The 12,999-nt window shown below is 41.6% G+C and overlaps 1 protein-coding gene across 1 annotated transcript in view; it reads right to left on the bottom strand.

The window, feature by feature from the left end:
• The window catches only part of snd1 (staphylococcal nuclease and tudor domain containing 1), an 813,248-nt gene that overhangs the window by 608,959 nt on the left and 191,290 nt on the right, over positions 1 to 12,999 (bottom strand). Inside the window, exon 13 of the mRNA XM_068005235.1 lies at positions 7,483 to 7,593. Within this exon, the coding sequence (XP_067861336.1) occupies positions 7,483 to 7,593 (111 nt within the window). The remainder of the gene's footprint in view (positions 1 to 7,482; positions 7,594 to 12,999) is intronic.

Below are 12,999 nucleotides of genomic sequence, written 5' to 3'. Positions count from 1 at the left end.
AATAGAGCTGAAATACCTCCCGTGTCACTAACATTGTGGTGTACATTCTCTTCAACTCTACATGGGCAGGGTTTTGCCGTTTGAGATGTGGAGATTTATAATTCTGATTCCATTGAGCAGAAAGTCCTCCACAGTCCACTCCCAATTCAATGTTGCTTAATTTATATTATCTAATAATTCATTGTTTCTAACTCCAAATTCTCTTTGCTCTGTGATTTACATTGCTTCAAATTATTTTAAATTTAAAATTCTTTGCACTAACAAAAATTATCAGGAGAATGTTTCTCTGACCAATCCTCATTAGACCAGTTAGCATTGGTGTGCCGGTGTCTCTGGGGATGTGGGATGGGAATGGATTGGAGCTTGGCTAGGTACCAACACTCTGTTGGTGGGGTAATCTGTACCCTCGGCATCAACTTTTTTTCTTCCACCAAACTCCTGGATCATTGGAGTCTGCTCTGCTTGGCCAGTTCTTCATGCTTCCCATTCTACATACCTATCCCCCATAGCAGTTCTCACACTCCTTGCCTTGCAAATGTCTTTTTATTTGATTTCTTTCATCATGTCTCCTTTAGTCTCCTGCGCAGATCAGTTTTGCCATTTTACAGGTCAGTCTATTTCTTTTCCAGTGTGTGCAGTCATTGTGTTTTTTCACCCCCCCCCCCCCCCACCCCCACCAGTTCTGTTCCTTTTTAAATGCGTTCATCTGTAATATCTTCCAGTCGTGAGGAAGGGTTCTACACCCGAAACATTGACTGATGTGTTCTCTTGACAAATGCTGCCTGGCCTGCTGAGCATCTTCAGTGCTTTCGGTTTCAGTTTCAGCATCTTAAGTGTTTTGATTTTTGTTTTATAAGATGAATTCTCATGAAAAAGTAAAACTGTTAATTTGCTGCAAAGTCAAATGCTTATGATCTACATGTCCAGTTCCACCCTTGAGCTTTTCCTGATGCTTTATTTTCTGTGAAGTTCTACGGGCAATGTGTAAATAAAAGGTTCAAAGTTGCTTACATACCACAGCTTGAATGGTTCTGAACCAAACAGAACCTTTCAAGAAGCTTTTTATTGTTTTTAGTATTGATGCCTGTTAAGGTGTAAGAGGCCATAGAGGGGGGGAATAATTAGCAGACCAATGTGGCAATGCACATGGTGAGTCTGCTGATTTGCTGTTGTACTTTTAAAATTCGTTCTCTGGATGTGGGCGTTGCTGGCAAGGCCAGCATTTGCTGCCCATCCCTAGTTGCCTTGAGAAGGTGGCGATGGGCCTATAACATTAGGGGTATTATGCATAACATCAGGGCCACTTACGTAGTGATTGAATATCGGAAATTCCATTTTTGTTGCATGATATTTTGTGATTTTTGCCAGTGCTGCGAAGATTGAATTCCACTGCTCTGCCCATTATTCTGTTAAAATGTTCTTTATACTATATATATTCCTTTGTGTGCATTTAATTTTTATTCCTTACCATTTTAAAGCCGAGGATACACAAGATAGTATGCAAGATATACCAGTTGGAGGTGGGTATCTGGTAATTAGCATTTCTGGTGAGGGGAAGGGGTTTAGCTGCATTTGGGAAGGGTTGGAAGCACCCTGAGCTTTACTAACATGTGGGCTGTGGATGAGTTCTGGAATTTGTGATATGGGACAACTTTGGAGGGGCATCCTGAGATTTGGTAGAACTGGGAGCTGGAATTTAGGCATTGGCTCACTGCTGGGTTCTTGGACTGTTCAGTGAGAAGAACAGGAGGACATGGGCCTGATATAGCCTGTGGAGAGGGAGAAGGGGTGGATCTGGCAACACTGGTTTGTAGCTTTCTGAAAGATCTCTGTAAACATTCAATTCAGTGTTTTTGCAACTGGTTCCCAGTCTTTAACTGCAGGGTGGATCCACTTTGGTGTGGTTGGCCCAGGTGGTAGATGCAGGGAGGGATCTGGCTAGGGCCTTGTTGAATTTCACGTGATCGGAGAAGAGACCTGACCAGGGTTGCCAACTCTGATTGGGTATATTTTGGGAGATTTCATCACATGATAAATATTGGCCAGGACACAGGGAGAACTCCCCAGCCCTCCTTCAAATGGTGCCATGGGATCTTTAACGTGCACCCGTGGGGGCAGACGGGGCCTCAGTTTAACGTCTCATTCATCGGCAGCCCATTAGCCCCAGGTACAGGACCAGGAAAATCTACCCTTTGAAGTCCCTTGTACAGCCTGCAATTTTCTGTGTTGCACATATTTCCTGTAACAAATTCCCTGTCACATTTTGTTGATAAACCCCTACTGTTACAAGACAGTATATTGTGACTTACCATGAGCAGCACCATAGGAGACTGGCTAGTAATCTATTAAAAAATTTTCTTCCAGTGTTGCATCTCCTGTTTGAGTCACATACTTTACATCACAATTTCGTCACCTCTTGATGTCAAGCACAGGTAGTACCTGGTAGCACTTCAACTGTTAGGCATGTATACTTATTCCCAATATCTGTTATTGCTGCTGCTCCTCCAAAGTCTGCATTTCAACTCCAATTCTCCAGCTGTTAGCTGTGGCTCGCTGGATAGCATTCTAACCTTTGAGTCAGACATTTGTGGGTTCAAATCCCCACTCTAGGACCTGAGCACATAATCTCAGCTGACACTACAGTGCAGTACTGAGGGAGCACTGCACTGTCGAAGCTGCCATCTTTTGGACTTCATGTTAGAGGTGGTTAACTCACCAAGTGATTGGAGCATCTTCAGTCATGAATCCAGATCATTTCTTCAAATCCAATTTTTAAATTTTGCTTTTTCTGTAAGTCTACAAGCCTCAGCCATAGATCTCAAATCATTCAACAAGTCAATATACCCAAAAACATCAGAAAATCAAGAATTTAGTAATTTTAGTTCTTGAAATTCTATCAAAATATTGCTCAAAAGCAATTAGATTTCCAACCTGTCAGATTTGGCAAATAACTGATCACGTGAACTATTAACCTAAAATTCAGAGGGGTGTGGGGGATGTTATTCCTCAGGAACAGGAATTCTATGAGTGAAATATGGCTCAGCACATCAAATTAAACCTGGATCAGATAGGTGCTCAGTTATTAAGAACATAAAAGTCAAAAAGCCATTCACTCTCTTATTCCAACTCTCCCAGCTCAGCATACAAATGCATCTCTAACAACCCTAATGCCTTTAATTTCACTGTCTTCCCCGGTAAGGTCATTCCAAATGTTCATCCTGTACATGACTGTACAGTCAAATTTTCAACAGACAGTTTCAGGAAGAATTTCACTCATACCAGTTATACACTTTTTGGAATCAACTGCACATTAAAGGTTTGATTTTAACACTCTGGTAATTAAGTGCAACCAACAATTTCTTTTTTGGGACATTTCCTACCATAATAGGGTTAAACAGACAGCGGTAACGAGTTGTGCAAATATAATTGTCGTAATCGCTAGACTTAGATATAACCCTTGTTTCCAACTCCAACAAGCAAGATAATGAATACACAACAACCTGTAATGGGAGAAGGATCCTTTTCACTCAAGACTTTATTCCAACGATGTTCACCTCAACTGCAATTAGAAATCTATTCCCTTCCTTCAGTGAAAAACCAGTAATTTCCCGCAACTTATTTTCCGCCAAAGTGTCATTGGTGAAGGTAATACCCAGTTAACAAGGCATCAGTGCACTACTGCACAAGATTTTGAATGCAGAGACCCCCATTGCTGAGGATTTCAGAACACAATGGGGAGGGGGGTAGCAGCTCTCTTGCCCCATAGCACCCAGATGATCTGGTGAGGCCTCTGTCCATACTACTCTTGCCTGGGCTTGTGCCACCAGTAGTGAGAGCAGTTTGGGAATGTGAGCCCTCCTGTGATGGGTAGCTTATTCTGCCCTTCCAGATAACCGAATATGCCCACTAGTCAGCAAAAACCATCTGAGGAATGCCGATTGGAAGCAAACATAAAATATAAGCCTATAGCAAAGAAGACCAATCAGCCCATCATATCTATGCTGTTAGAGCAATATAAAATTAATCCCACTGACCAGTTCTCCCCACATAGTATATTCATTTTAGGGACATCATTCTGCCCAGTATAAGGGCTAGGAGGGGATGCTCAGCAAACAATAGCCTCCTGGATTGCTGAGTATTCCGAACACATTAGCTTTGTAGGACATGAGTTACATTAGGACTTTGTAGGACAAGGGTTACAATGACCCCCTAGTTAACTTGAATTCTGCTATGGATAGGGAAGGGGAGAAGAAAGAAAGTGGCAGCCAGGGCTCCTATTCCTAAATGGCTATCCAGTAACACCTGCTAAAAAGGATACATAAGGAAACAAGCTCAGCTGCAATGCACCCCTACCCAAACACCCACCACCCCGCCAAAAAAAAACAAGTGCACACCTACTTAAGACACCATATGAAGAATGGCCATTTGGCAAAGTGCTGGGGAGCTATTGACACTGATGGAACAAAGCAAGTATCAGTACCTTCAGAGTAGAGGACAGGGGAGAAAACCCCCATTTCTAATGCTGTTATAATTTGAGTTTTGTTAAATACACAAGTCACATTCCCTAGTTGTAAATTGTTGATTAAATACCCAAACTTTGCATGATCATCCTTCTGTGTAGAATTGATACAGCAACATTTGCTGATCAGCAAAAACAACAAATGAACAAAACCATGCTCATTAAATTAGAAGTGCAGGTATATATTTTTATATATAAAGCTAGGGCACAAATAATTAGCCATCAAAGTCTTTCTGGGCTGGTTTATGGCACATCTGGTGAGAACGGAGTCTTGTAGTTTCTGCCAGGTATCTATTATTACATCTATAAACTATTGGAATCCCTCAATTAGACTCACACCAAACATCCATTATTTTGCACCTTAATTGGGCACAAGGCAATCTTGCTGATGTCGAGACTCCCAATGTAAGGGATCCCCTGGACAAATACAAAAAAAGGTTTCAAATAACATACAGCAGTGCATTATCTTAACCTCAAGAATGCAAAACTTTAATTAGGTACTAAATTTTAGCCACCCTTGGGGCTGGTTTAAAGATGAAATTTTAGTGCCATGTTCAATAAAATTTCCTATTGATAAAGTGCCTGCCTGTGGCACATTTACTTCTCTATCCTCTCCTTCCCAATACGCTGCTGGCGCCTTTTTGCTGAAATCCTGCCTTTGGGTCAATATTGCAAGACTCGAGTGGAACAAACAGAAAAATTTCACTTGGATTTTCACTGAGAACAGGACGTGACCAGAGTTCTCAGCCAGCACAGTTGCAAAATGAGTGACAACTTTAGAATCAGCAACTTGGCGCAATAAAAGGATGTCAATCTCTTGTCGATTCAGTGGAGTCACTCACCGGCTGGCTGAGCCTGTGTTTGATGTTAGTTGATCGTTTCTCCTGCAACTTTGACCTAAATGTCAAAGGGAGGGAAAGCAGGCCATCGATTAAAGCCAGATTCTCTCTACCAAGTAGCATATAGAAGCAGACGAGTGGGACAACGGAACCATTAAAGTGATAGTAACTTGTGAAAATACATACAGAAGTCACCATCCACAGCCATTCTATGCATTTACCTTGCTAATCTGCTCCTAGTCCCACCACCACCCACCCCCCACCCCAAAACCAGGAACAATGCTTAACTAGTTGTGAAGAGCATAAGTAACCAGACAAATTTCCCTCCAATTTTTCATTCTTTCCTATGGCACACCATTTGGCACCTCCCCACAGCTGAGGTCATTGAAGCATTCAACATATTGTGATAAGGTAAAGCTAGATTCCTACTTCAAACCAAGCAGAACGAGGGGACATCAAGAGGAACCAGTTAAATATTAATTTAGGACAGGTATCAGAAAGTGATGAATATTAGAATAATTTATCAAGTAAAAGAAACATTGAAGTTATTCAAAATACAAACACCACGAAGCCTCAATTATCCTTACTCTCATTATTGGTTTGACATCTTATCTGCAAAAATGTTTGCAGGGGTTAGAAGACCAGCAGAGTACAGTGTTGGAAGCAGTAGTGTCATTATATGCAAGAGCTTTATCCTAACTGCTTCCCATGTACCTTTGCTGGTGCTCAAGTCCTTTTCTTCCAGTATTCACTCCCAACTGACGGCACGCCCTCCAATCCCTGTTGCCCAGGGCTCTCCTTAGGTTCTCTTATTAAATCGCTTGTCAGCTTAATAGGTCAACAAAAGATGTGAGAAGAAACAGAATGAAAGTGATCTGTATATTCTTTCACTCATCCTGAAGAGCTCTTGCCTTGTTCGTGTCATTTCAAATTCCCATCATGCACAGGGATAACGGCACCACCATTACGTCAGATAATCAAGATGATGTGATGGGACAGTTAACTCACTAAGGGATGAATGTCAACTGGTTGTATAGCCTTCTCTCATGCCGTTTTTTTTTTAAGGCAAACGCCTCAGTACATGGGGCAAGGTGGGAAGGGAAGTAACTGTGGGTTCAAACCTACCTCCAATAGGTTGTACCTATACATATTAAGCATTCAAATTGTTTTCTTCCCCCCCCCCCCCCCACCAGAAGCACCGTCGGAAACAGAAGCAACCTCCATAAGCTTGAGATCATCCAAAATTCTGCTGCCCCTTTTCTAACTTGCACCAAGTCCAGTTCACCCATCACCCCTGTGCGCGCCGACCTACACTGGCTCCCGGTCTATCAACACCTCAATTTTAAAATTCTTATCCTAGTGTTAAAATCCCTCCCTGGCCTCGCCCCTTCCTATCTCTAACTTCCTCCAGCTGTACAAACCTCCGAGAACTCTGTATTCCTCCAACTCTGGCGTCTCCACTACCTTCGCCCCATTGTTGGTGGCCATGCCTTCAGCTATCTAGGCCCCAGCTTCGGAATTCCCTCCCCAAACCTCTTTGCCTCTCTACACCTCTCCTCCTTTAAGACAATGCTTAAAATTTACCTTTGTCCAAACTTTTGTTCACCTGTCCCAATATCTCCTCCTTTGGCTCAATGTCAATTTTTGTCTTGCTTATTTTCCTGTGAAGCGCCTAGGGACATTATACTACATTAAAGGCGCTATATAAATGCAAGTTGTTGTTGCTGCTTGTGACCCACAACTTTAGTGATCAAAGAGGCAGTGGTGTGAAATCAAAGTAACAAACTCAGTAGAAATTACTTTGCTCTTATTGACAACTGCTCCGATCTCATGGGATCTCAGTCATGAAAGAAAACATCACTAAAATCTTTAGAATTTAAAAAAATATAAATACTGTAAATGAATCACAATATTGAGCTAGCAGATTAAGATAAAAAACCTGCAGCTTGTTCTAGCCCACTGCACTCCTACATTCCTATTACTGCTTCATTAAGTCAATACTTGTACTTCAATTCCAATTACACATTTTAAATGACATTTGAATTTTCATGTCACGTCCAACATCATTATCACTTCCCATCAAAGCATATTTTATAACTTTAAAAATTGCAATAGCCATCTTACCTGGCCTCTGCAGCAAGTAGTTCATCGTAGTGAGAAGATCGCTGATCATCATCTTGCCGATAACGGATCACTGTGGCGAGACCTTTACTCACTAGAGCTTCTGCGATATTACTGCAAAAAACAGGGAAAGAGTTACTCACAATACTTACATTTCTGAGGGAAACCGTTTTAAGTACAAATCAAGATAATGTGTCCAGGGACCGAATTATTGCTAGGTTAGTTTAACTGTTCAGGCCCAGGGATTCTGTATGTTCAAGCATATGAGGTGTTACCTATACAGCGAACAGAAAACGTGTGCTACATGAAAACTTTTCTACATGTTAACCAAGACACTAACCCCGCAAGTGACAGTCAAAAGCAAATTACATTCTGTTCTCAAGTTAAAACACATTCACAAATACATTGTGGCATCCCCATTAGGTTTGTCTCCCAATCAATAAAAGTCAATCCCTTTGCTCAGGGAAGAAAGTGATTAACAGGTGACCACACCGACGTACATTAATAAGCAGTGAATGAACTGTAATGATGTGCTGACAATTTTATTGGAGAGTAATGTCAGGTCATAGAAAAACAACCAAAATTGAATAATGAAGGTTGCTGTGCAAGATGGAGATCCTAAAGTTTTTCTCAATAAAATTGTGGGGAAAGGAGGCGGGGATAAGCAGCATGAAACCATACAGAAACACCCCATAGGAGATAAAATGAAGTTGGGCACAACAGAGAAAACTGTCCGTAAAGGATGAGCTACTAAATTACCTTTTCTCATTCCGTGTTTTATAATCTGATGAGCGTAATCACTTGTCAAATATCATCTTTCAGGAACAGAATAATTCTTTTGCTCCCTTCCATGTAGTGATTCTCTCACACACAATATTTGTTGCATTACAGAACACACCACATTGGTGTTTGCTCTCAAAATCACATGCTTGTTCCTTAAATTATTTTCCATGATGCACGTGCTCAGTTCCCGGAGTAAAATCTGGAGAATGAGGGAACACTACGCACTGACCTTCAGACCTTTGCAGAATTGTGCATGAATTCCCATTCTAAACCTCTTTCTCCTCCTATACGACGCTCCTTAAAACTTCTTTGACCAAGCTTTTGGTCACCTATCCTAATATCTGTGGTTCGGTGTCAAATTTTGTTTGATAATGCTCCTGTCAAGCACCATGGGACGTTTTACTACGTTAAAGGCGCTGTATAAATGCAAGTTATTGTTTGTTTGGAGAGGTGGGATGGGGAGGAGAAAATGGAGAAAGTAATGTTGCTAGTCACTTCCATTGCAAAGCTTAAAAATAAAGCCTGGTTTTCTGTACAAATATACAAATTGAAAGTTATACATTGAGTCCTACTGAAACAAGAGCCTCCTCTCCATTTTTCTTCAATATGGGGTTGCAACATCGACAATTTTATACTGCAGCCAAAAATAGCTTGACTACGGATCTCAAGATTTAGTATCTTACGTCACTTTGACTCAGTGGTAACACTCAACTCAGACAGTTGTGGGTTCAAGCCCCACTCCAGCACTTGAGTGTACATAATCTAGGCAGACATTCCACTTCAGTACTGAGGGAGTCCTACACTGTCTGAGGTGCCGTTTTTCAAATGGGAGATTAAACTGAAGCAAGGTACTGGCTCAGTCTGCACGAGCGCAGGGTTGCAGGTTCAATCTGCACAATTCCATGTTCCTGATCAGTGGGGACAGGTGCCAAAATGCTAGGCTGTTCCTCATAGGGAGGTAACAAGGCTTTTGTCAGGGAAAAAAATAAGTTTAGCCCAAATATAACTCAGAATCTAGACTGCTGCCAACTGAGCCAAGCTGACAAGGTAATAACTCTTAAAATCCCAAATATAAAATCTTAACAGTTTGTGGCACACTTGCATCAGTGTGCTGCCAACCATATCATCATGCTCTGTTTACTACTCTAGTAAATCATTCTGCAAGACATCACTTATAAGCATATCAGTGTACATGTGGTAAAGCACTGTACTAACATGGGTTTGCACTGCAAATCCCAACACAGCTCTGCCATTATGGGGAAGAATACGCACTTCAAGCTGCTCCCACAGAAAACGGTAAAATAACAGCAAGACAATTGCAATCACCCTCGCCTGATGGTAGGTTGTCTTCCGTCTCACTGCGTATGATGTGTACCAAAAGGGAAGGTGGGGCTTGATCATGAACTATGTCAGTGCCAATGAACCAGTCTTCCAGTATCCTACCCAAGCTACCATTCCTCTTGTGTAAACAAGGAAATTAAATGCTGGTGGGGGTGGCAGGAGAGAGTGTGACACCAAGAGAAAAGACATCACAGGCAAGTTCAATCCTTTTGTCACTAGCCATCCACACACTTTCTAACAGCAAGAAACCTGACAATTGTTTACCCTCTCCAGTCTAAGGACACCCCCAACCACAATACCTGGGATCAGGTAACAGCACCAACAGATTAAAGCTGGGACATTCTTTGATCTGTAAGGTCCTAGCTTCAGTCCTGGCTCTTTGTACGATTATCCAACTTCTGACCACCATGCTTGCCACCATTATGGGTACAGTATAGTAGTTATGGTACTGGACAAGTAACCCAGAGACAGAGTTCAAATCTCACCATGTAAAATTGAATCAATGAATTTGGTAATTGTGGGTTAGCAGCAGGTAAAATAGCCGTGAAAGTTTTCTGATTGTCATTAAATGTTCAACTGGCACACTAATGTCCTTCAGGGAAAGAAACTTACTACCCCTACCCAGGCAGGTCTACATGTGAATCTAGTCCACACTGTGGTTGCCTCATTGATCTCTGCAGTAGCCAAGCAAGCCACCACCTTCTCAGAGCAACTAGGGGTGTGCAATAAATGCAGCCTTGCCAGTGTCACTCATCCAAATAAAAAAGAAAGCTCCTTCTGCAAAGGCACCACCCGTTTCACTTCTAAAACAATCACCGACCTCCTTAAAAAATCCAGCTTTAACTCACCCATCTTTGACAACCACCCCATCTCTTACCTCCTCCTCCACCTGAAGATCCTTGAACATTCTATTACCTGCCAACTTCAGACCCACCTCGCCCAAAATTCCATGTTCAATTTCCCTCAGTCTGCCTTAACCAAGTCACAAATTACATTCATGGTAAGTTATCCTTCCATGTCCTTCTTGACATCTGTTGCATTTGATATAGTCAGTGACACCATCTTCCTCCATCACCTTTCCTACATGTTCAATTCTGCAAAACTACCCTTGCAAGATCTCACTCTTCCAATCCCAATACAAATTCAACAGTGCCTCCTCTTCCCACCCCTCCCCCACTGTCACCTCTGGAGCTCACCAAATATCTATCCTGGACTCCCTTTCTCTTCCTCATCTACATTCAGCCCCTCGATGTCATCATCCAAAGGCACAGGGTCAACCTTCCTTATGTACACTGGCAACACCCAACTATAAATCTCCCTTGACCACCTCTGTACAGTCAGACTGCCTGACTGACTAGCTTGTGGATGAGTTAAAATTTCCTTCAACTGGACACCATGACGACTTGAGCCATCATTTTCAGCCAGTGATTCCACCCCTCTCACCAACCACTCAGGCTGAATCAGGCCATGCTAAACTGTGGTGTCCTGTTCAACTGAGTTAAGTTTCAAAACCCACCATTATACTTGGGGACTTTTATACCCTCCTTACACTAGACTTCTCAGCAGTTATACCTTGTATCTTTCTCATAGTGACTCCTAACTCCTTATGCCTTTGTATGCATTGTCACTAACCTTGATATCTAGGTAAGCCTTCAGCAATGCACCCAGGATAACAAACGCTTTTGTTATATTTAACTAGTGAAATTATACGTGCGTCCACAGGATCTGCCTCTAGTCTTAAGGTGTGATCTATCGTGCACTAAAGACCTTGTTTTAAACGTTTAAATTAATATGCATTTTACAAAAGCAAACTAATGGACATAAAACAGATTTTACAGTAGAAATCTCTCAAAATAAAAACGGTTGCTAACTATTCCATATGGAGGGGGAGAATAAATAGAAAGGAAACTCCCTCCCTGAACACCTACTTTATGCCTCACCTGTAAAAGCCTTCTTAAAACCCATCTTTACCGGGGTTCTATCTACATTAAGTGTGCTAAATAAGTGCAAGTTGTGGTACATCTCAGCACCACAGCAAGCAATGGATTTACTGAGCTCTCGGGGATCATCTTTGTCATTTCCATGATGAGGTTACCTTGAAATTAGTATAAGATACGTGACCTGTAACACATGCCAAAAACTGCTTCAATGGCTTCTGTACTGCCTTATCTGTGTTACAACACCTCAAAAACTGTGGTATTTTAAGTATTAGCATTAGAGTAAAAATATTTGAGACGATATATGGAAACTCTCATTCTCAGCATTTCGCCACACAGGGCCTGGTTCTTTGTTGCACACAGTCACACTGAAGCTGATGCCTTATCTTGGATGCTTTTCCTTCAGATATTATCTGAACAATGATTCTTGGCAGTGCTCGGGTAAGATAACTACTTCAAAGAAAATAAAGAGAAAGGGGAATTCAGGAAAGAATGAACAGGGGCCTGAATCTCAGCAGGTTGTCATCACTACTGCAACAAAATTACTGTAATTGTACATCTGCTATGCAATTGCCCACGGTTGCTGTGCAAAGATGAAACAGTACACAACAGCCAATGTTGCAAAACATTCAGCTCTGCATTCCCATTCACTTTTTTCTTCCATCTTATTTACAGAACTACATGGCTGTCAAAATGTCATATTGCTTTCCAGAGGAAACATCTTAAATGCAGAACAAGCGGGAGAGTTTAAAAAGCCTTTCAAACTGTAAATCTTGTACCACTTAAAGCTCTTGCAGCAACCTATCAATATCACAGTGCACCAGGCCTCACCCTCATTCCATTAAAGATCTCATCCATCAGTACGCACATTTTTAAAAATTAAACAGATTAGCAGAATGATTATTTAACATCCTGTAATATATATAAAAAGTTATTATTTCTCAGCAATCAACCTAGTGACCACTTGCTAAACTAGCAATGATTATGCTCTGAACAATCCTTCAACATAGGAGTATTTACATGACAAGCTGAGCAGAGCATACTGAGCGAACAGAAGCATCTAACATGACAGCAGCTGACACAAACCAAGACACTACACCCTGTGATACCACAGCCCAGGATCCACAATCAGAGAATGGCTATTGTGGTTTTATTTGATCTATTTGTGCAACTTCAGTTTAAGGAGCTAGCTGAAGTTATTATCCATTAGAGTTGTCTCCTCCTCTTAAGACAATGAGTCTTTGGGCCAGATAATGCTGGCAAAATAACAGTGAGTTTAATGGCATATGCTGTTATTAACATGTAAATCGTCCAGCGACTTGTGGCAAGGAAGAGATACCCCGTGAATTGTGAATCACAAGTTGCTAGGGGATTTCAGCCGCTGCATCGTTGGCTTCTCGAAAACTCAGCTCACCCTGAACCTCCTCGTGAGTTTCAAGAAATTGTTGCATTTGCACAT

Source organism: Heptranchias perlo, chromosome 24 (assembly GCF_035084215.1).
Source record: "Heptranchias perlo isolate sHepPer1 chromosome 24, sHepPer1.hap1, whole genome shotgun sequence".
Taxonomy (NCBI): Eukaryota; Metazoa; Chordata; class Chondrichthyes; order Hexanchiformes; family Hexanchidae; genus Heptranchias; species Heptranchias perlo.
This window is presented reverse-complemented; position numbering and strand designations above follow the sequence as displayed.